General features: G+C 37.3%; 2 protein-coding genes across 6 annotated transcripts; both read left to right on the forward strand.

The window, feature by feature from the left end:
* Window positions 1-1,428: 1,428 nt before the first annotated feature.
* LOC106170449 (uncharacterized) lies at window positions 1,429-12,682 on the forward strand. 5 transcript variants are annotated; one of them, XM_087005905.1, is made up of 7 exons: window positions 1,429-1,493; window positions 3,908-4,126; window positions 5,830-6,031; window positions 6,987-7,374; window positions 8,407-8,539; window positions 10,573-10,753; window positions 11,305-12,682. In XM_087005905.1, the coding sequence occupies exons 4-7, from the start codon at window positions 7,137-7,139 to the stop codon at window positions 11,923-11,925; spliced, it is 1,173 nt and encodes a 390-aa protein (XP_086862031.1). In that variant the 5' UTR covers window positions 1,429-1,493; window positions 3,908-4,126; window positions 5,830-6,031; window positions 6,987-7,136; the 3' UTR covers window positions 11,926-12,682. The 5 variants fall into 5 exon arrangements, with proteins under 5 accessions (XP_086862031.1, XP_086862033.1, XP_086862030.1 ...); XM_087005907.1 differs by lacking the exon at window positions 1,429-1,493 and adding an exon at window positions 3,302-3,571 and having other exon boundaries at window positions 10,573-10,710; window positions 11,305-11,521; XM_087005904.1 differs by lacking the exon at window positions 1,429-1,493 and adding an exon at window positions 3,320-3,571.
* Window positions 12,683-16,686: 4,004 nt separating this feature from the next.
* On the forward strand, window positions 16,687-24,057 carry LOC106151366 (uncharacterized). Its single transcript, XM_087005908.1, has 7 exons — window positions 16,687-16,938; window positions 18,380-18,598; window positions 19,347-19,548; window positions 19,891-20,279; window positions 20,685-20,817; window positions 22,249-22,429; window positions 23,014-24,057. Exons 1-7 carry the CDS (start codon window positions 16,923-16,925, stop codon window positions 23,641-23,643), a joined length of 1,770 nt encoding a protein of 589 aa, XP_086862034.1. The 5' UTR covers window positions 16,687-16,922; the 3' UTR covers window positions 23,644-24,057.
* The last annotated feature ends 806 nt before the right edge of the window (window positions 24,058-24,863 follow it).

Below are 24,863 nucleotides of genomic sequence, written 5' to 3' on the forward strand. Positions count from 1 at the left end.
AGGCCAATCACAAAAGATTTTCTTTTATCACGTTTCACGCAGAATATTGGGCTCAAATAACAAATCGCGCTCGAAAAAATAAAGCCAATCACGCGGAAAGTAAAAGGTACTCCTTATCCTCACCTGCTGCCCTGACATTGAAAGGGCTCCGGACTAAAGATCTCTTTTCAATCGAAAAATCTACTTTTTCCTTCGTAGCCTCAAGCTCAAGCGAAATGGCATGGCAAAATTTCTCACCTGGATTAATCCGAATTTGAGATTTTCATATGTCTAAAACCAATAGGTTTGTTATAAAGTAGGAAAAAAATTATCAATAATATTCATTTCTTAATAGTTGTCCGCGCCCCCCCCCCCAAAAAAAAAAAAAAAAAAAATCAAAATTTGAAAAAAGTTTGAAAATACCATATAATATATCACAGCTTATATAGAGGACAGATATAAATTTTTCAAAAAGCTGGATATCCAAAAAATTATATAGATGAAATTTCTACAGAAAATTCAATGGCAAAAATTGGAGGCAATTAGAAAAAAATTTTGTTAAGATTTTTTATCTAAGACAGAAAAAAACTTATGTGCAACAGCCTGCCAACAGGTGTGTTACTTATAAGCCCGCCCGAAGAGCTGGGTGTTCATTTCACATGACAATTTATGATGATAGACTATGAAGATATCAGCCTCATGACACGTTATAAAACCCAGTCATACATGTCTGTCGTAACAAAGCCAATATGGGTCTTTAAGTACAATGTGCACCAATACATTTTTCAAGTATTGGGAGGCGTGTAAAACGGCCTTATATGCAACTGACCAGTAGAGCGATATGGATCAGAGCGTCCATTGTGACGTAGACGGTCCACCTTCAATAATTGTCATATGGTTCAATTTGTTTCGGCCATGGTGATACTTAGCTGTGGGTCCCATTGGGGGGGGGGGGGGTAGTGATCACAGTTCACATGAATTTAAATCACCAATTCACAAATCACAGTAAATTATGCTTTATTCATATGTCACTGAAAATGCGTGTCGAAAATCCCTAATATCACGAGTAACTAGATGTGATGGCTTCGTTTCATGAGTGGCGGAGAATAAAAAACCGCATCCACTAGTCACGGGATGGGGTGCTTCACAGATCACTCTTAATAAAAACAACGTTCCACACATCTTGTGAAATAAAAAAGTGACTTTCACTGGAAACGAAATACCCAAAGGCACCCTCTAATTTTACACTTTTGCGCGATACTACATGTATTCACACGAATAAAAGTCATATGCCAGTACAATAAATTATTGTCTCTACATGGTCAGCTATACTGGCATATGACCAGTGCCAGTACAGCTGACCATGTAGAGACAATAATTTATTGTCACAATAAATTATTGTCTCTACATGGTCAGCTATACTGGCATATGACTTTTTATTAATTGCTTAAAGTTTAAACCGTCAGTGGATGTAGAGAAGTTCACGAGGAGCAAAATAATGTGTCGGATGTTTGGTAAGTCCTTGATTATTTTCGAATATTATGAGCTTGTGTACAAAGTAAAACCTTAAACAAAATAAGGGAAAAAAGTTTTTTTGTGCTTTAGTTGACGAAAGATGGGTGGGTGTTGTCTGACGTTTAGTTGCCACCGCAGAAATGACTTGTCCTGTCTTTTATTTTATTTTATTTTATTTATTCATTTATTATTTATTATAATTGAACATTGGCTACAGGGCAGGGCTCACCTTGTTTACAGCGGTAAAATGTTGTGCAGTTAACGTGTCACCAAATGTGTCATTTTCTTCTGATCATCAAGTGACTACCTGTCCCTTTTGGGGGGTCCCAAACCAATAACCCTAAGATACCCCCCTCACCCAGAAAGTTTCCCGTAGCAAAACTGATTTTCAAGCCTGAAGACAAGTAATAGAATCATTACACATATGGAAAAAGAAAAAGCAAGATCAGTAGAAACAGAAAAGTGATTAACTTTTTTTGCATTAATATCTAGATAAGTGTTTTACATAAAAGAAATGAGAAAAACTTTTTTGACAAATTTTAATAAGGCATTTTAATGTGTCTATCCCCCTTAATAAGTCTGTTGTAGAGTTAGCGAGATGTATGTGATGTACACGAGTTAAAAGATAAATTGAAGTCACATTTTTTTCTTTGGAGGGGGAGGGAGTGTCAAACATATAGAGGGGCGACAAAAATGTTGCACCATTTTGCTTGAAGTTGAACAATAGGTGGGTTTCTTTTCAATTAGTATTTTATTGAAAAGTAATAAAGTCAAGTTAGTATCTTAACTACAGGTTTACAAATCAGTGTTTTATCCTTACAAAACGCATGCTATTTTGTCGGTGCTAAAGGTAAACTCCATGGGTTTGAAAATCCACAGCTTCTTATGAATTCTTACATGAACCTTAAAATAATCTAGCCCCTTAAATATTTTTTCTGGAGCGTACTTGATATTGATGTTTCCATTGGTGCTTTCAGAAATGACTGGCCAGTCAAATGTTCAAATCCACCAAGTCTTGACAGCATAAAAGAGGCATGTTGTCACCGGTTCCAGTCTGCTTTGGTCGGCCGTGGTACTATTTGGCATCCTTCTGCATGCCTCGTACACAGTCTGCCCAGACTTCTATACCTTCTTCTCTCGGGGATACATATCTTTTCTTTCTTCATTAGTAGTCCATAAGGTCTGTCGGAAAATTCGCTTAGAAATGAGCATGCTATTCTGTTTTAGCGAGTGAAAAATATTTGGAGATATAAATTTCGAATGTCCCAAATTAACCACCTTTATGTTCTAATTCGTTACACTCAAATGAACATAAAATATTTATAGTATAAACACAGACACAGTGTTAGGGGTGGAAGCGCTCGTTTCGTTTCGTGTGCTTTATTTCCAGTTGAAAGTATTGCCATAAATACAGTCATTGGTGAACATTGAAAACCGTAATTATATTCTTGCTATTATTATTTTTTTTAAACAAACTTTGAACGCAATGATTAAAATAAATATATGTAAAACGAAAATCCTTTTAAAAGGGTAATAAAATAATAATGATAATGATCAGTTTTTGAGTTTTTTTAAAGAAAACTCCATCTTGCTTTGTCTTCTGCCGTACCGGGATCCGAACGTTCTGATATGAAATAAATAAAACACTGAAAAACTTGAACTAAGCCTCTATTCTTTCTAATCTTAACTCATCATATCTAGTATTTATTTATGAAATATATTTATTTTAACAAACAAACTTAACTTTTTTTAAATTGATAAAGTAAAAATCCTTCAAGTTGGGTGGGTTGGAGGGAATTATAAATATTCTCTGCTTGCATCACGGAATGCGAAAGAGCATTCGAATGACCTAACTCTCAAATCTACTTTTCCTCATCACCTTCTATTTGATATTACTACTCAAGTGACCAGTCACATGATATTAACACTACTCAGACCATACTGGACCGTTCACACAAAAACTTATCACGTGTCTGCGTACCCACAACAAATATATTTAGGTTCGCTTATTTTATATTCTATGCCAAATATGCCATGATTTGAACATGAAGACTGGAACTTTTTTCCTGTCAATGTGGTGAGTCGACCAACCAATACGAACAGTCAAATTGACACCTACCGTCTTGTGACTTTGACCTTTACTATCAGAGGGTAGAAAGTTGACAGTCAGAAGGGCATTAAACATTCCATGGCACCCTTGATAGTGCACATGGATGAAAATTTATCACTGGTTACTTGAGCAATGAATTGCGAACCATCACTGACAAACGGGTCCTCCATGTCACATAGTGCACCATTCACACAAATATTTTTGTCACGCCTCTGAAAATTTGGCTGTAACATCGGGTAATGCAGTACTGTAGTTCTTTTGATAAAGGCTGGTATATTCGACAACATAAACATTATATTTTAGGTATGATAAGAGACGTCCATAAGGGAAAAATGAAAGTTCACCTCACATTACTTCTGATGTGGATGAGAATGGCAAGTGGAGGAAATGCACCGCCTCAATATCGTGAAAAATGGCGACCACAATATCACTATACTCCTCCCAGAAACTTTATGAACGACCCTAGCGGACTAGTTGCATTCGATGGTCTATATCATTTATTTTATATATACGACCCGAGCGGTAAGTACATACATGTAGCTTTTACCCATCAGCAGTACAATGTACGTATTTTAAATGAGCAAAATGGATTTTAATTATGCTATCGTATTTTATTTTATCGACAGATCAAATCAATTTGTATTTTATGCTTTTATGTATAAATGTGGCATTAAATTTTTATTATCATATTGAAATGACATTGATATGTTCAAGCTACTCTATGACCGCATTCACAACAAAGTTGACAGATCCGTGGATCCAATATAGCAGGACCACTTGAAAGTTTGCTGCTTTATTCCCTAATAGACACTAAATAGATACCCCGCAAGATAATGCTGCAACATTTCAATCGCATCGGACATATTTGATCCGAAGATCTGTTTGTCCGCGGACCAACTTTGTTTTGAATGAGGCCTATACGGGATTTACCGGCCATAATGAATTTTCCTCGAGGGGGGGGGGGGGGGGTATTTTTTGTCTCACGAATCCTTGCTCGACGCATCCTCGCACTTGGATTCGAACTTTCGTTTTTCATTTTTGATTAATATAATGATTTCAGCAGGCACTTGTATTTGAAGGGTTTCAGAGTTTTGAAGGTCTGACTTGGGAAAGATTAGACGCTTTGCAGTTTATGTGGATGGGAAAGTTTTCAAACGCGTACAGTTACCTTTCGAGGTAATGTTTAAAGTAACGGCTTGTCATGCCCTTTCAGAAATTAAACTTGTCATCCTAACACTGGCCTAATGTGGACAGGGGGAAACATGGTCCCCGTCAGTGGTCACTAATGTGGACAGGGGGAAACATGGTCCCCGTCATTGGTCACTAATGTGGACAGGGGGAAACATGGTCCCCGTCAGTGGTCACTAATGTGGACAGCGGGAAACATGGTCCCCGACAGTGGTCACTAATGTGGACAGGGGGAAACATGGTCCCCGACAGTGGTCACTAATGTGGACAGGGGGAAACATGGTCCCCGTCAGTGGTCACTAATGTGGACAGCGGGAAACATGGTCCCCGTCAGTGGTCACTAATGTGGACAGGGGGAAACATGGTCCCCGACAGTGGTCACTAATGTGGACAGTGGGAAACATGGTCCCCGTCAGTGGTCACTAATGTGGACAGGGGGAAACATGGTCCCCGACAGTGGTCACTAAGAGTGCATTCCCACAGATTTAGATCCTTTTGAGGTAATGTTTAAAGTAACGGCTTGTCATTCCCTTTCTAAAATTAAACTTGTCATCCTAACACTGGCCTAATGTGGACAGCGGGAAACATGGTCCCCGACAGTGGTCACTAATGTGGACAGGGGGAAACATGGTCCCCGTCAGTGGTCACTAATGTGGACAGGGGGAAACATGGTCCCCGACAGTGGTCGCTAATGTGGACAGCGGGAAACATGGTCCCCGTCAGTGGTCACTAATGTGGACAGGGGGAAACATGTTCCCCGACAGTGGTTACTAAGAGTGCATTCCCACAGATTTAGATCGATCCATCCGGATCCGGATCGACCTAACTCCCTGGGAGTTCACGCTAAATTGCAGTCAGCCGAGCGCGCACGACAGTTAATTACCCCCTAACAGCTTTTAGTAGGCGGGACAGACGCTTAAGCCGACTAAGCTGACAATAATCTAGTGAGACTCCCCACAGGGATAGATCGATCTAAAATCTGTGGGAATGGGGTCTAAAGCACGGGGATAAAAATATATGTACATATATGTCTTTAGCTACAGGTCCAATCCGGTACAGCAGCTGGGGTCACGCCGTCAGCACTGACCTCGTTCACTGGGAAACTTGGCCTCTTGCTCTCCCGGAGACTGCCGGGGTGTTGGTCTTCAGTGGCAGTGCAGTGGCTGACATACACAACACTACAGGATTTTGCACCAAGAACACCGTAGCCTTGGTTGCAATTTTCACTGGCCATCATCCGTAAGTACTGTAACAGTCTGTTTGATACCGAATACGTATGGAACAAATACTGTAGGCTATGTACTATTTTATTCTTACACAAACATTGGGTAAAAAGAATAAAATAATTAATATAGATGGTGTTTAGATAAAGATTTAACAAGTACTGGTACTATACTGCTGTAGTATTGTTGTCTACATTGCTCTGATAAATGAGATCCCATAAGCAGTGCCTGCGACGTTTCTTCTGATCTTTTCACAGACTATCTTGACGATATTGGTTGCGAACGAAATTTTCCGCAGAATTGACCCAAGAAGATGTTAAGAACAGCTGCAAATGTGCCGTTATTTGCGTACATTAAACGATTAAGTGAATGTATATATCCAATGTAAATGATTAGTTTTATATTTAAACATACGATGACACCCTTTATAGTGCACAAGGATGAAAATTCTGCGTGCGTATTACTAAAACCGCTCTTCACTAGTTTCTCTCAAAACAAAGTGCTGTAAAACATTTCTATGTTATACATGTATATGGCTAAACTTATTTGAGATTTTACGAACACTCTTTTCAGCCAGCAGTTTTTCTTATAACTCTGTGTTTCATTATCGTATGCACTAAACTGCATATGCGGTATGAGGCTTGTTTTTTCTCTGTTATAAAAGAACAACCCTTAGCTGATGCGGTATAATAGGTAAAACCATGTATATTAGCTGTAAATCATTTGTGAATTATATTTTGTCTGTGTAGCACACTGGACAGCCGTAAAATGGTCTCTATGCTTTTATTAATTAATTAATTATTTATTTATTTATTTATTATTATTATTATTATTATTATTATTATTATTATTATTATTATTATTATTATTATTATTATTATTATCATCATTATTATTATTATTATTATTATTAATTTATGATTATTTTTTAAATCATTATTATTATTTGTGCACCGGTTATTTGTTATAAGGGCATCGGATCTATCTGGACAAGGGTTGGCTTACAGCTTGGATGGCGGTGTGAAGTGGACGTATTATGACAGAAATCCTGTGTTAGACGTAGGCACGACCCCTTTCGAGACCCCAAAGTATTTTGGCACGAGCCAACAAAACGATGGGTCATGGCAGTAGCACAAGCTATGGGGAAAAAAAGAGGTATCCGTCTGTTTTCATCCCCAGACCTGAAGAATTGGACGTACTTGAGTGAAAAGAATCAGCAAGGTTTGATTGCCACCAATGAAGTGGAGACCCCAAACCTTTTTGAATTAAGGGTGACAGTAGAAAACACAACCAAGTGGGTTTTGGCGGTCATTACGGGAAAAGGATCGAGTCCCCGCCGTTCAGTGATGTACTGGATTGGTATGGTGTACAAGCTTTTATTTTATATCTCATATATTCATTTATCATATTGATGTAGATTTGCAGATAGGTTGAGAACGTGAATTCTAAGATATAAGATGCAGAAAGAGCGAAACCATTAAACGAAATTACGTCGCACAAATATTCCTAAGCTCCCATTAGAGCATTAAATTAGGTTGGTTCATGTAGCTTGGTCATGTGGAAACCGAGAGAGAGAGAGAGAGAGAGAGAGAGAGAGAGGCAATGTTTAGAAATTTAAGAAAGGACCATAGCTAGTTTTTCATAAACTGTCGTCTACAAAGAGAACCAAGGCTGCCATGGTGACTAAGGCCGCATTCACAACTACGGACTAACTAGTCCGCGGATGAAATAGGTCCGACCCACTTGAATGCTTGTTGCGTAATCCCCTCGGGTTATCTGTTCAGTGTCTATTAGGTGATTAAGCGACAAGCTTTTAAGTAGGTCGCAATATTTGATCCGCGGACTAGTTTGTCTGCTGTTGTGAATGCAGCCTTAGGAGAGTGATACCTAACAAAGGTAGAGTTTCGACTGTCACAGAGAGCAAATGTGAATTGAGAATGTTGAGGGTAGATAAGGGCAACTATAGAGACACGAGTTTTTTCTATTTATAGTGGACTTCTATTGTTAAAGGCGGTCACTTTTGGGGGTAACTTTGACTCTTTTATTTATACGTCGTTTTCTAATACTTATTTTTGGGCGAGTATATAGGCAAATCTTTTTTAAGGTAGGTGAAATGCACAGTATGGTGTTTGCTTTAGTATGGTGAACAATAGAAATCCGCTTTCATTTGAAAAAAAAGGGGAAAATCTTCCTTCCATAGTGGCCCTTTTCTACTGACGAGAAGCAACAAAGTGTATAAACATATGAGCATCTCCGCATTCACAATTAATAATCTTAATGGCTGAAGATGTGCTCAAATTTGATATAAATCGCCTTCTCATAAAAGAAAATTATTTCATAAGGATCTTGGCTTCGATTATCGATTCATAATTGTCATCATTTATTATTTAGGCAACTTTGATGGAAAGCACTTTGTTCCTGACGACATAAAAGCCAGATTTGTGGACTTTGGCTACGACTTCCAAGCCTTTCAAACCTGGAACAATTATGTGGATGATCGAGTGTTGATGATTGGGTGGATGTGGTAAGTCTTACGGCCAGAAAACAAATGGTTATTGCCACCATTTCAGAGTAAAAAGCCTAGCTGGTTGATACATAAGGCAGATAAATATTTGTGAATAGCTTGTAAAAATAAAAATAAAAATAAAATAAAATAAAATAAAATGAAATGAAATAAATAAATAAATAAATAAAAAACACTCCATGTGGTCCCTGGTAGAGGTTAGTGTGAAACCAGATCCTGAGTATATCGCCATTGTTTGAGCTTGGAGCATTCTTTAGGTTGGTTATTTTACTATCTTTGGAAACGCATACATTTGGCATATGTACTACATATACTGTAGTGATTTTATGCATGTATATAATTGTATTGAAAAGTGTTGAGTGAAGCACACATTTTTGATAAGTGAGTGTTTTCTAGGGAAGAAAATGATGCTAAACACACATGTGCAACTATTTTTTTTCTCACAACAACTATATATATTTAGGTTGGCAAAAATGACAATTTTCAAAATGGCGGACAAAACACCCTAACAATTAAGAGTTTCATCATCAACAATTAACGGACCCATAGTTTGTAAAATGCCTTTTCTTATGTTTTAAAGGTTGTAAGATATTTGTTCTTATGTTAACACTGCCATTGATACATTCTAAATGGAGTTTGGTTACCTTGTTGGTTGATAGTTTACTGTCAAGCTTGACAGAAGAGACAGATCTCAGTCAATCAAAACGAGGAGTGATAAGATATCTCAAGTTCTGCTGGATGTGAATTTTGAGGAAGAATCAGAGTTATTCTGACCTCAAGCAACCAAAGGGTGAATGTCTTTTAATTAATAAAAAGAGATGAATGGGATATTTTTTGTTCTGTGCGTAAGAAGCCAGGGGAGCAATCACAATCATGTACCGAGACCAACAAAGAAGTTGCCAGATAAATATCCAACGTCTGGATGTCCAAGAATATTTTCCCTCTCTTTGAGAACATTTACAACAGAATAACTGCATATTGAGGCTACATATAAAAAGCATTGTGCTTATATATGATGAATCTTTTTACTTTCGTATATCATCACTTTTAATCCTTGCACTTTACAGACAGTTAATGCTTCATAAGTTCCCCAAATCTATCATAATCCAACATACTTCTGTTGGGGAAAGTATTTCTCAAAGATAGGAAAATATTTTTTTGGAGATTCAGGCCTGTAGTCGCTTGTGGTAGTTTTGGACAAGCTTCTGACACACCTCCTGAGGAATTTTAGCCCATTCCTCTTTGGCAAATCTTTCTAGTTCCATCAGATTTGATGGTCTTCTGGCATGGACCCTAGTCTTCAGTTCATCCCAAAAATTTTCTGTTAGATTTAAGTCCGGGCTTTGGGTAGGCCAGTCCATGACATTCACTTTGGCCCTCTGGAGGTAGGCCTTTACCAGTGTTTTGGGTCGCTGTCATGTTGGAGGACTTTAATTTTTCATTTTGATCACATTTCGTTTTGAGAAATTACAATCCATATTTTTCTCTTTTTCATCGTGCATGAAGATCACTTAAATATTCGCGTCGCGTTGTTGGTTTCAAAATACGCTTTTACGCATTTTACAACCGGTTTAGCAATAATTCATTGCTACCAACTATGGAACACAAACCATGGCTACTGCACAACTGACCAGTTGAATTTATGATGTTAAAATGCGGCTCACTTAATGTAAATTTAAAAAAAAAAAATATTAATAAAGTAAGATAAAATAAAAAATAAAAAAAGAAAGAAAAGACACGTTAAACATATACTATTTTAAAGTTACAGGCATGCCTGTAATGAAAATAATTTGAGTTAAAGTGAAAATGTGAAATGATTTAAAGGAAAACTTTAAAAGTATATAAGACATATCCTGACCGTATGTATAATATTATTATTCATTTTATAGCGTTTGAAAAATTGTATATTACTGTATATGCGTGGAAATGGTGCTAACATTTTTAATAGTCTGCTTCACTGTGCAAATCTTCTGAGAAAAAATGAAGCAAAGTTGTCATATTGAAGTAAAACCTAGTTATTTGTATTCATGTAGCGTGTGGGACTACTGTGGACTAGTGCCAACCCGACCTTGGAAGGGAGCTCAGTCTCTGGTGCGAGAGCTTTCACTGGAAAGGGAGGCTTCTGCCATCATTCTTGTTCAGAAACCAGTCAAACAAATGGAAAAGTTAAGGTCTGCGCTGAAGCTGGAATTGGACAAGACTGATACACTGACTGTAAGTGATGGAAACGCACTAGGCTCTAAGGGAGCGTTCAGATAAATCCAACGTACTAGCTGGATCAACCCAACTCTTCTGGAGATTCTCCCTAATTGCAGCCACTGCAATCGGCTTAAATGTTTGACACGCCTCCTCGAGTTGCTAGGGGTAATTAACTAATTAACTAGCTACTCAAGGAGGCGTGTCAGACAATGAACCTAGTTACACTGAATGTACCTTAGCGAGAAAACCCAGCAGAGTTGCTTCGAACCAGCTGGTGCTATGTTTGAATCTGAACGCAGTGTAAGATGACTTATGAGACATTTGCAAGGCATAATGTGTAACTACATGTATTTGAGAACCTGTGTTGAAACCAAACCAACCTTCTATTGAGTAAGTACATGTACTGCTTTCAAACACTGTCAGCCTAATGAAGTTAACTATGCCATTTAATTAGTTTAAAGACATTTGAGAAACAGAACCAGTTTGATAACGTAAACATGGCTTCAGATACACCTGGTGAGAACCTAAGATTCTATTTAATGTAATGTTATTCAATTCTGTTTTAGGCCAGGAAGATGTTTAGAACCAAAAAAGTTCGAGGACGGTCCCTAGAAATAAAAGTAGAATTCAAGCCTCATGCAAAGACAAAGAAAGTAGGCTTTCAGATAAGATCAGGAGAGAAAGAAGAAACGATTGTTTGTTACGATCACTTTAAAAAGGCCGTGTACATTGACAGAGCTAAAAGTGGCATTATTCATAAGAAAATGAGTCTGGTAGACTCCGCTAATGTCGTCCTTCAAAATGGCACATTGAAACTGTGGATATTTCTAGACTGGTCCTCCGTTGAAGTCTTCGTAAATGACGGACGGCAGGTGATCACGAATCTTATTTTTCCTCAAAAAGATAGCAGTGATGAAGTAGACATATTTTGTTTAGGTCATGAAGCCGAGGTGGTGAGCCTGAAGATATATGAATTAAATAGTACGTGGGAGAAATACTGGAACAACAACACATGGGATGGTCTTACTGACATCTTGAAGAAAGTTAAGATGAATAATATTGAAACCCATACTAATTTAACAGAACTCAGTGCCAGTAATTACTTGTGGATTTTCATAAGCGTATTAATTGTCTGTTACGGGCTCTTGCTAAACCTGCTGTGCAGATCATTTTCCAGATATTTCTGATGAAAAAAATAATGCAGATGGTGTATCATAATAAAACAGACTGTGTCATGGATGTTCTTAAAGGCCAATATGACGGAGAAAAGCGTTTCAAAATCGGAGACTAAGTTACGTTTTCAAACGGTTCAAATCACATCTTTCACCCTCGAGAGCAAACATGTAGTGGTTACACCGATGTTGACGGCTGTCGGGCCGGTTGAGGAAGTCCATGGAGGTCACTCTGACGTCGGGCTCCATTGGATCGAAGTCGGCCCGACTTTGGGCCCTGGCGTTGTACTAGCTGGCGTAATTTATTGTGTGCAAGCCTTTTCATTAGCCTGTTTTGTCAAGACGTCATGTCGACTGCATATTATTTTTATAAACCCCAGGAATCTCTTTCTCTACTTGTGACCGTAGTAAACTTCTTGAAAAGTTTATCCTTGTTTTGCTGCAGTGAATAACAATTTTTGTAAGTATAACGCTCTACATATTGAAAAAAGCTTTATCAAAATTCGTGAAGAAATATTTTCAAGTAATTCCTCTAGTTTTGTAATTTGATTTTCATTTTTTTTTCGGGTCAGTCCACCGCCCCTTAGCATGTCCCACGCCCCTAGGATGTCGCGGCGCCCGCGCCTAGACTATAGGATGTCGCGGCGCCCGCGCCTAGTAAGATTGATTATAAGGTATTATTATAATGAGACATTAAGGTACATATAAAGAGAACAGGTGGTGGGTAGAGAGAGGAGGTTAGGTAGTGGGAATAAAGCTGTTTGGAAAACCACGACTCTTGTTGCTCACTTCTTCTCGATCTGTGAACCTAAAATCGAACCTTACAGTATATTTAAGAAAAAGAGAAGATACAGAATAGAGACAGATGACATAAGAAGTTTAAAAGAGAAAACTTCCAGCAGAGGGGCAAACCTAGTAAATGATTAATAAGTCTAGTACATATATATTTTTATTTTCATCAGAACAAAGATCAAACATGTGTCATTTGTATACCTGAAATATGATTAAAAAGGGTCGTCTTCGGCACCTCAAACATAGGCCTACATGGACACACACTAAATCGCGCTCGAAAAAATAAGGCCAATCACGCGGAAAGTAAAAGGTACTCCTTTTCCTCACCTACTGCCCTGACATTGAAAGGGCTCCGGACTAAAGATCTCTTTTCAATCGAAAAATCTACTTTTTCCTTTGTAGCCTCAAGCTCATGCGAAATGGCATGGCAAAATTTCTCACCTGGATTAATCCGAATTTGAGATTTTCATATGTCTAAAACCAATAGGTTTGTTATAAAGTAGGAAAAAATTATCAATAATATTCATTTCTAAATAGTTGTCCGCGCCCCCCCCCCCAAAAAAAAAATTAAAATTAAAAGTTTGAAAATACCATATAATATATCACAGCTTATATAGAGGACAGATATACATTTTTCAAAAAGCTGGATATCCAAAAAAATAATATAAATGAAATTTCTATAGAAAATTCAATGGCAGAAATTGGAGGCAATTAGCAAAATTTCTTGGTAAGATTTTTTATCTAAGACAGAAAAAAACTTATGTGCAACAGCCTGCCAACAGGTGTGTTACTTATAGTCCGGTGGCTTATGGAAAAAATCATGACACAGCGGATAAAAGCACCAAATTTGGCATGTAGTTACCTTTTGACATTCTAAATCAAATTAGAGCCGTAGCCCTCTCAAACAATTTACCGTTTGGTCAAAAAATCCAAAATGGCCGCCAATTTATGGAATTCTTTAGAAATATGTACATACCCATGTTGATTTTTATCAAATAAATCATTTCTCAGAGTTTTCCACACTCTAATTACCCATTTTATTCACATATGTCAGATAGCGAACAAGTTCCCTTGGACTTTTTGAAAAAATCCAAGATGGCTGTCATATGCCATAGAAACGGCCATAGGAATACTAGTGCACAACTAATACCAGCTAGAAAGATACGTTGTCCACTATCAAGTTAAGTCTGTTTCTCAGTTTTTTGTTACCCACATTATATGTTTGTGGTGAGTAACTACAAAGTGTTCTTGGGCATTTTGGAAAATCCAAGATGGCTGCCATGTGCCACAGGAATTCTAGTATCCGAAGGATTTAACTAATGGCAACTGGAAAGATTAATTTTCTACTATCAAATTATGTTTGTTTCTGAGTGTTTTCCACATCCTTTCCACCCACACAATATGTATGTGGTGAGTAACTAACATGTATTCTTGGACATTTTGAGAAAATCCAAGATGGCCACCATATGTCATAGGAATTCTTCTAGTATTACAAAGGGTTAGAACTAATGCCAGCTAGGAAAAACATAATCCACTATCAAATAAAGTTTATTTTTTTAGTGTTTTGCACATTATTAATACATATCTAGCAGGTAATAGATGTGCATATTTGATCATTTTGAAAAAATCCAAGATGGCCATCATTGGCCATAGGAATACTACCGGAATTACAACTGCACATCCATGGCTTTTCATCTACTACCAGGGTGACATTGTGTTTGCATATCAAGTTTTGCCCATTCTTATTAGTCCTATGATATATACCTGGTGCGTAAATAGTGTGAGAAAATCCAAGATAGCTACAATTTGACATAGGAATACTAATGAGTGGGTTTCAATTGCTGCATGTGGTTCGTTATACAATTACATTACCATGGGTTTGTTTTAAAAACAATTTACGTTTTTCTTTCCATTTATTATTACCCCTATGATGTATACCTCGTCTGTAGCATGTGTGTATCTTTAGGTATTCTGAAAAAATTCAAGATGTCTGCCTTTTGTCATTAGAATATCCGTACACATAATCAAATAATGCCAGAGATACACTGAGTACAATTTAAATGTAGTTAACTTTAGATTGTTTTAAATGCTTTCCCTTTCATATCCTATTTATCCTTTTGAAAGACTCTGTGTGTGTAGAAAGTGTATGTATCCTTGAGTACTATTTGGAGAAAACCCAAGATAGCTGCCAGTTGCGGTAGGAATATATCATTCAAATGCACATAGGTGTCAATAAATGGAACAGTTCAGACATTGATTCCAACATGAAATAAAGCCGTTTGATGTTCAAACATGTTGACATCCTTATTAACCTTACTCTATATAAATCTGGTGTGTAGCAAGTGTGCATCTTGCGTATTTGAGAAAATTCAAGATTGCTGCAATTCACAATAGGAATAGTACAGTCAACTAGTGCCAGAGAGACATTGGGTTCAATATAAAATGAATTTTGTTTCTCGGTATTTCCCATATTCTTTTTTGACTTTGAGATATCTGTCTGGTGGGTAACAAGTGTGTACCCTTAAGTATTTTGACAAAATATCATAATGATCCTGATTTGCCTTAGAAGTGCCTATAAAATCCAATGCACCAGTTTTCCTATGGGGAAAAGAAGGCCATCTTGGATTTCCCCAAAATGATCAAATATGGACATTAATAACTTAACAGATATTTATCATGGAATAATAATAATAATAATAAAAGAAAAACAACTGAATTTAGCTTCATTTTATATGGAAGCCTATCTCTCGCAGGTATTAACTTAACTCCACCTTCTATGGCTAATGGCAGCCATTTTGTTTTGTTTTCAAAAAGGATATATATAACATTCTCATCACATATATATTATGTGGATTAAAAAGATGTGGAAATACTCAGAAACAAATCTAATTTATCAATTAATATTATATCTCCATGGCAGAAGAAGCCCTATGTGTATACTATAGTGTTCCTTTGATATGGCGGCCATCTTGGATTTTTCTCGAAATGCCTGAGAATAAAGGCTAGTTACTCACCACAAATAAATTATTTCTGTAATAAGGCACTCAGAAACAAAATTAATTAGATAATGGGCAATGCATCTTCCTAGTTGGCATATTAGTTGAAAACCCTTGTACATGTTCTAGTATTCCTATGCCATACGGCGGCCATCTTGGATTTTTCAAAAAGTCCAAGGACACTCGTTTGTTATCTGACATATATGCATAATATGGGTAATAAGGATGTGGAAAACATTGAGAAAATACTTTATTTGATAAAAATCAACATAGGTATGTATATATTTCTACAGAATTTCACAAATTGGTGGCCATTTTGGATTTTTTGGCCTAACGGTAATTTTTTTCCGTGGGCTACGGCTCTATTGTGATTTAGTATGTCAAAAGGTACCCACATGCAAAATGTGGTGCTTTTATCCGCCGTGTCACGATTTGGCCATTTTTTTGCCCTAAGCAACCGGACTATTATAAGCCCGCCCGAAGAGCTGGGTGTTCATTTCACATGACAAGTTATGATGAAGATATCAGCCTCATACCACGTTATAAAACCCAGTCATACATGTCTGTCGTAACAAAGCCAATATGGGTCTTTAGGTACAATGTGCACCAATACATTTTTCAAGTATTGGGAGGCGTGTAAAACAGCCTTATATTCAACTGACCAGTAGAGCGATATGGATCAGAGCGTCCATTGTGACGTAGACGGTCCACCTTCAATAATTGTCATATGGTTCAATTTGTTTCGGCCATGGTGATACTTAGCTGAGGGTCCCATTGGGGGTGGTGATCACAGCTCACATGAATTTAAATCACCAATTCACAAATCACAGTAAATTATACTTTTCATACTATTGTCACATACATATGTCACTAAAAATACGTGTCGAAAATCCCGAATATCACGAGTAACTAGATGTGATGGCTTTGTTTCACGAGCGGCGGAGAATAAAAAGCTGCATCCACTAGTCACGGGAATGGGGTGCTTCACAGATCACTGTTAATAAAAACAACGTTCCACACATCTTGTGAAATAAAAAAGTGGCTTTCACTACAAACGAAATACCCAATGGAACCCTCTAATTTTACACTTTCACGCGGTACCATTCACATAAATAAAACAATTTTTTCTATACCATATGCCAGTATAGCTGGACATCTAGAGACAATAATGACTTAAAGTTTAAACTGTCAGTGAGTGTAGAGAAGTTCACGAGGAGCAAAATAATGCGTCGGATGTTTGGTAAGTCCATAACTATTTTCTAATATTATGACCTTGTGTACAAAGCAAAATCTTGAACAAAATAAGTTGTACTTTAGTTGACGAAAGATGGGTGGGTGTTGTCTGACCTTTAGTTGCCACTGCAGAAATGACGAGTTTTTTAAAAAAAGATTAGCTACAGAGCAGGACCCACCCTGTTAACAGCGGTAAAATGTTGTATTGTACAGTTTAAGTGTCAATAAACGTGTCATTTTCTTCTGACCATCAAGTTACTACCTGTCCCGTTCGGGAGCTCCCAAACCAATAATCCGCTCCCCCCCCCCCGCCCGAAAGTGTCCAGATATAGCCCGTACTCAAACTGATTTTCAAGCCTGAAAAATGATTTAATTTTTTTTTTGCATTAATATCTATTAATATCATTACAAAAGAAACGAGAAAAAACTTTTTTGATCAATTTCAAAAGGGCATTATAATGTATCTATCCCCCTTTATAAGTCTATTGTAGATAGCGAGTCAGCGACATATATGTGATATACATGAGTTAAAAGATTGTCACATTTGATTTTTTTTTGGGGGGGGGTCGCACATGTAGATATAGAGGGGCCACAAAAGTATTGGACCATTTTTCTTGAAGTTGAACAACAAGTGGGTTTTTCAATTAGTATTTTATTGAAAAGTAATAAAGTCAAGTTAGTATCTTAACTACAGGTTTACAAATCAGTGCTTATCCTTACAAAAAATCCTCCAAGCATTAACAGCATAAAAGACGCCTGTTGTCTCTGGCCTTGTCTTCTTTGGGCGGCCATTTTGTAGTATTATGAGGGCATCGCCAGTGCCCTCCATCCTGCTGCGTATCCTCGTATAAAGTCTGCCCTGATACACAATGGGGACTGCTATATCCTCTTCCCTCGGGAATACATTTCTTTTCTTTCTTCATTTGAAGTCCATAAGGTCTGGTCGGAAAATTCGCTTAGAAATGAACATGCTATTGTTTTAGCGAGTGAAAAATATTTGGAGTGTTATAAATTTCGAATGTCCCTAATTAATCACTTTTGGGTTCGCTTATTTCATATTCCTTGCCAATATGCCATGATTTGAACATGAAGACTGGAACTTTTTTCCTGTTAATGTGGTGAGTTGACCAGCCAATACGATCAGTCAAATTGACACCTACCGTCTTGTGACTTTGACCTTTACTATCAGAGGGTAGAAAGTTGACAGTCAGAAGGGCGTTAAACATTCCATGGCACCCTTTATGGTGCACATGGATGAAAATTTATCACTGGTTACGCGAGCAATGAACCGCGAACCACCCCGGACAAACGGGTCCTCCTTGTCACATAGTGCACCATTCGCAGATTGCGTAATATTTTTGTCACGCCTCTGAAAATTTGGGAAATGCAGTATTGTAATTCTTTTGATAAAGGCTGGTATATTCGACAGCATAAATATTATATTTTAGGTATGATAAGAGACGTCCATAAGGGAAAAATAAAAGTTCACCTCACACTACTTCTGATGTGGATGAGAATGGCAAGTGGAGAAAATGCACCGCCTCAATACCGTGAAAAATGGCGACCACAATATCACTATACTCCTCCAAAGAACTTTATGAACGACCCTAGCGGACTAGTTGCATTCGATGGTCTATATCATTTATTTTATATATACGACCCTAGCGGTAAGTACATACACATAGCTTTTACCCATCAGCAGTACAATGTACGTATTTTAAATGAGCAAAATGGATTTTAATTATGCTATCGTATTTTATTTTATCGACAAATCAAATCAATTTGTATTTTATGCTTTTATGTATAAATATGGCTTAAATTATTATTATTATTATATTGAAATGACATCGATATATTAAAGCTACTCTATGGCCACATTCACAACAAAGTTGACAGATCCGTGGATCCAATATAGCCGGACCACTTGAAAGTTTGCTGCATTATTCCCTAATAAACACTAAATAGATACCCCTCAGGATAATGCAGCAACCTTTCAAGTGGATCGGACATATTTGATCCGCGGATCTGTTTGTCCGTGGACCAACTTTGTTTTGAATGCGGTCTATACGGGATTTACCAGCCAAAATGAATTTTCCACAAGGGGGGAGGGAGAGGAGAGGGGGGAGGATTATTTTTGTCTCACGAATCCTTGCTTGACGCATCCTTGCACTTGGATTCGAACCTTTGTTTTTCATTTTTGATTAATTTAACGATTTAAACAGGCGCTTGTATTTGAAGGGTTTCAGAGTTTTGAAGGTCTGACTTGGAAAAAATCGAAAGCTAAGCAGACAGACGCTTAAGCCGACTAATTTGACTGTAATCTAGTGAGACTCCCCACAGGGATAGATCGATCTAAAATCTGTGGGAATGGGGTCTAAAGCACGGGGATAAAAATATATGTACATATGTCTTTAGCTATAGGTCCAGTGCAGTACAGCAGCTGGGGTCATGCCGTCAGCACTGATCTCGTTCACTGGGAAACTTGGCCTCTTGCTCTCCCGGAGACTGCCGGGGTGTTGGTCTTCAGTGGCAGTGCAGTGGCTGACATTCACAACACCACCGGATTTTGCACCAATGACACCGTAGCCTTGATTGCAATTTTCACTGGCCATCATCCGTAAGTACTATTTGATAACGAATACTTTTCACCCAGCAGTTTTCCTTATTACTGTTTTTGCCGTAGGCCATTCATTATATGCACTAGACTGCATATACAGTATGACGCTTGTTTTTTTTCTTTTTTTTTTTAAACAAAACAACCCGAAATAAACGTAGCGGATGCGGTATAGATATAAGTACGTGTATATTAGCTGTAAATTATTTGTGAAATATATTGTGCCTCTGAAGAACACACTGGACAGCCGTAAAATGGTCTTCATCCTTTTGTTATTATTATTATTATTTTATGATTATTTTTAAAATCATTATTATTATTTGTGCACCGGTTATTTGTTATAAGGGCATCGGATCTATCTGGACAAGGGTTGGCTTACAGCTTGGATGGCGGTGTGAAGTGGACGTATTATGACAGAAATCCTGTGTTAGACGTAGGCACGACTCACTTTCGAGACCCCAAAGTATTTTGGCACGAGCCAACAAAACGATGGGTTATGGCGGTAGCACAAGCTATGGGAAAAAACAGAGCTATCCGTCTGTTTTCATCCCCAGACCTGAAGAATTGGACTTACTTGAGTGAAAAGAATCAGCAAGGTTTGATTGCCACCAATGAAGTGGAGACCCCAAACCTTTTTGAATTAAGGGTGACAGAAGAAAACACAACCAAGTGGGTTCTGGCGGTCATTACGGGAAAAGGATCGCGTCCCCGCCGTTCAGTGATGTACTGGATTGGTAGGATGTACAAGCTTTTATTTTATATCTCATATATTCATTTATCATATTGATGTAGATTTACAGGTAGATTGGGGGTGCAACTATGGTGGCAAATGTTTTTCCATTTTTCGATTTTTAATGCACAATGTTTAATGCATACTGTTTAAGGTAGTTGAAATGCACAGCGGGGGTGTTTGCTTTACTATGCTGAATAATAGAAATCCGCTTTAAATAAAAAATCTTAGTGGCCCTTTGCTACAGACAAGAAGCGGCAAAGTGTATAACTTATGAGTATCCTGGTATTCACAAATTATAATCTGAAGATTTGCTTAAATTTGATATAAATCGCTTTCTCACAAAAGAAAATTATAGCATAAGGATCATGGCATTATCGCTTCATAATTGTCATCATTTATTATTTAGGTAACTTTGATGGAAAGCAGTTTGTTCCTGACGATATAAAAGCCAGATTTGTGGACTTTGGCTACGACTTCCAAGCCTTTCAAACCTGGAACAATTATGTGGATGATCGAGTGTTGATGATAGGATGGATGTGGTAAGACTTAAATATTGAAGGAATAAATATATGGACCATTCCCAGACCATATCGTGCTAACTTTGGATCGATCTATCTCTGAGGGGATTTTCGCTAAATTGCAATCAACTTAAGCTTAGATGTGTGTCACTCCTACTAATGCTAGGATGTAATCAATTATCGTTTAGCAGCTTCAGTAGGCGTACCAGTCATCTAAGCAGCTTAAGCTGATAGCAATTTAGCGAGAACTCCCTTGGAGATGGACCGATCCTGTTAAATCGAACTAGGTATGGGAAACCTAGTCCTACGACCAGAAAAGAGTTGGTTAATGTCGTCATTTCAGAGGGAAAATCCTCGCCGGTTATAGCACAGGAGCGTGCACTGCATTAGGCTGAGAAATATTTGTTAATTGCTTGTAAAAAACACTCCATGTGATCCCTGGTAGAGGTTAGTGTAAAACCATATCCTGACTCCCCAGTCAATACCGGAGTATTTTACCATCAGAGTTTTTGCCATTTGAAATTAACCAAGAATCCTATCTGAAAGCTCTTTACCCAATCGGGTTTAATTAAGTTTTTTTGGGAACAGTATTTGCAACTAGACAAATACGAGAAAACGCATTTTGCAATCCAAACAATTTTTGTAGTCATTGAAAGGGGATTCAACCTTTAAGATTTTATTAATCAACGAGTTAAAGTAAAATTCATTTATTTACTATTTATTTATTATCACCCAGGGTGTTTATTTACTTTTTACAATAATACGTTTGTAAAACACTTTGTGTCTAATTGGGTTCAGATAAAATTTTTGCTGCTTTTATGTAAACTGATCGATTCATTTTATTCAATTTATTCGATAGTTTGTGTTTTCAACTAACTGTTTAAAGACAAAAGATATTATGATGCGAAATTTAAAGGAAGTATCCCACTCTTTCGTTTTGATCACATTTTTTTTTTGAGATATTGCAATCCAAAGAGAGACTATTAAAAGATTAGGCGGTTTTTCTTTCATGTACGTCCGCCATATTTAGTTCTAGGATTTGTAAAGCCATGGCTCAACTCGTTGTGAATGCGATCTATGGTGTCTCTACAACTGATCATTTGAAATCATGACGTGAAAGTGCGGCTCACTTAATGTAAATTTTCAAAAAGAAAAAATACATGTTTGGCATATATTTATTTTTCATATAGTTTGTAAGCAAAGTTACAGACATACCTTCTTGAATGAAAATAATTTAAAGCAAAAAGCTTAAAAATATATTAACCCTGTCCTCACCGTATGTGTAATTGTATTATCCATTTTATAGCGATTTAAAAATTGTAAATAACTGTATATGCTTGGAAATAGTGCTTACAATTTTGATAGTCTGCTTAATTGTGCAAATCTTATGAGAAAAGAAAGAAGCAAAGTTGTCAGATTGAAGTAAAACATTGTTGTTTGTTTGTCATGTAGCGTGTGGGACTACTGTGGACTAGTGCCAACCCAACCTTGGAAGGGAGCTCAGTCTCTGGTGCGAGAGCTTTCACTGGAAAGGGAGACTTCTGCCATTATTCTTGTTCAGAAACCAGTCAAACAAATGGAAAAGTTAAGGTCTGCGCTGAAGCTGGAATTGGACAAGACCGATACACTAACTGTAAGTGATGAAAACTCACTAGGCTCTAAGGGAGCGTTCAGATAAACCCACCGTGTTAGCTGGATCAACCCAACTCTGCGGGATATTTTCCCTATTTACACCCACTTTAATCGGCTTAAATGTCTGACACGCCTCCTCGAGTTGCTAGGGGTAATTAACTAATTAACTAGCTACACAAGGAGGCGTGTCAGACAATGAACCTCGTTACACTGAATGTACTGTAGCGAGAATCCCCCGCGGAGTTGGATCGATCTAGCTGGTGCTATGTTTGAATCTGAACGCAGTGTAAGATGACTTATGAGACATTTGCAAGGCATATTGTGTAACTACATGTATTTGAGAACCTGTGGTGAAACCAAACCAACCTTCTATAGAGTAAATACATGTAATCCATGAGTAATGGGGACTCCGAGTATTTTACTGCTTTTAAACACTGTCAGCCTGATGAAGTTAACTATGTCATTTAATTAGTTGAAAGACATATGTGAAACAGACTTAGTTTGAAAATGTAAACATGTGCTTCAAACACAGCGGGTGAGAACCTAAGATTCCATTTATTGAATTTTTATTTAATTCTATTTTAGGCCAGGAAGATGTTTAGAACCAATAAAGTTCGAGGACGGTCCCTAGAAATAAAAGTAGAATTCAAGCCTCATGCAAAGACAAAGAAAGTGGGCTTTCAGATAAGATCAGGAGAAAAAGAAGAAACGATTGTTTGTTACGATCACTTTAAAGAGGCGGTGTACATTGACAGAGCTAAAAGTGGCATTATTCATAAGAAAATGAGTCTGGTAGACTCCGCTAATGTCGTCCTTCAAAATGGCACATTGAAACTGTGGATATTTCTAGACTGGTCCTCCGTTGAAGTCTTCGTGAATGACGGACGACAGGTGATCACGAATCTCATTTTTCCTCAGAACGATAGCAGTGATGAAGTAGACATATTCTGTTTAGGCCATGAAGCCGAGGTGGTGAGCCTGAAGATATACGAATTAAATACTACGTGGGAGAAATACTGGAACAACAACACATGGGGTGGGCTTACTGACAACTTGAAGAAAGTTCATATATTTAAGATGAACAGTATAAAAGCCCATTCTAATTTAACAGAAGTCAGTGACAGTAACTACTTGTGGATTTTCATAAGCGTATTAATTGTCTGTTACGGGCTTTTGCTAAACCTGCTATGCAGATCATTTTCCAGATATTTCTGATGAAATAAAACAATGCAGGTAGTGTATCATAATAAAACAGACTGTGTCATGGATGTTCTTAAAGGCCAAAGTGACGGAGAAAAGCGTTTCAAAATCGGAAACTAAGTTGCGTTTTCAAACGGTTCAAATAACTTCTTTCGCCATTGAGAGCAAACAGTGGTTATACACCGATGTTGTCGCCTGGCGGGACGGTTGAGGTGGGCGATCGAGGTCACCCTGACGATGGGCTAATACCTTCAATGGATCGACGTCGGCCCAACTTTGGGCCCCTGGGGTTGTACTAGCTAGCATAATTTATTGCGTGCAAGCCTTTTTATTAACCTGTTAGTTAAAACTAGTCGACTGTATGTTATATATAATAACCCCTGGAATCTCTTTCTCTACTTGTGACCGTAGTAAACTTCGTGAAAAGTTTATCTTTGTTTTTCTGCAGTATTATGGGGTAATAACAATTTTTGTAAGTATAACGCTCTACGGATTGAAAGAAACTTTATCATAATTCTTAAAGAAATATTTCACTAGATTTATGATTTGATTTTCCTTTTTTTCGGGTCAATTTGTAACGTTTTTATTTTAATAAGTTAAAACTCGCACAAATATAAATAATTGTAGCAAGTCACTCTAGTTTTAGCTTAAATCAATAGTTAAACCTGCTGGTAGGTGATTTACTTGAGTGCCCATGCGTATCTAAAAACATTGATTCCATATGAAATATGTATTTTAATGTATTAAATTTGGGATCATTGTATAGTTATAAGTAATTAACTTGTAAATAGTGTGAACGGTAAATCTTTCTTTTTTCCCGAAATTATCAACAATTATGGAATGATTTTGGAGGTTGAAGAAATTGGCAGAGAAAAGGCAATAACATGAGGTAGCACTGTCTAACTTTTTACCTTCATAGAAAATGTTCACAAAGTTTGTCACATTTATAATTAGAAAACCACTTAGAGAGTGTAGACCTCTGCCAAGGAAGATCAACTCTCATTCATATCTATTAATTAGTTAGTTCAATTCCCATTGTAATTAATTGATGATTCATTAATTCAGTTCTCATTTTTAATCAATCAATCAATTAATTAATTAATCATCACCAAAATCTAGCCCATTTCTGATCTATCTTGAAAATTTTATGAAAATCTCAACTCTTAATATGCCACGTGAGTAACTTTGCAATTTGTAACAAAAGAGTATTTTTACTACTACATACTGTATATTAT

The sequence above is a fragment of the Lingula anatina genome, chromosome 2, assembly GCF_051362555.1.
Source record: "Lingula anatina isolate TDL-2025a chromosome 2, LinAna3.0, whole genome shotgun sequence".
NCBI classification, from domain to species: domain Eukaryota; kingdom Metazoa; phylum Brachiopoda; class Lingulata; order Lingulida; family Lingulidae; genus Lingula; species Lingula anatina.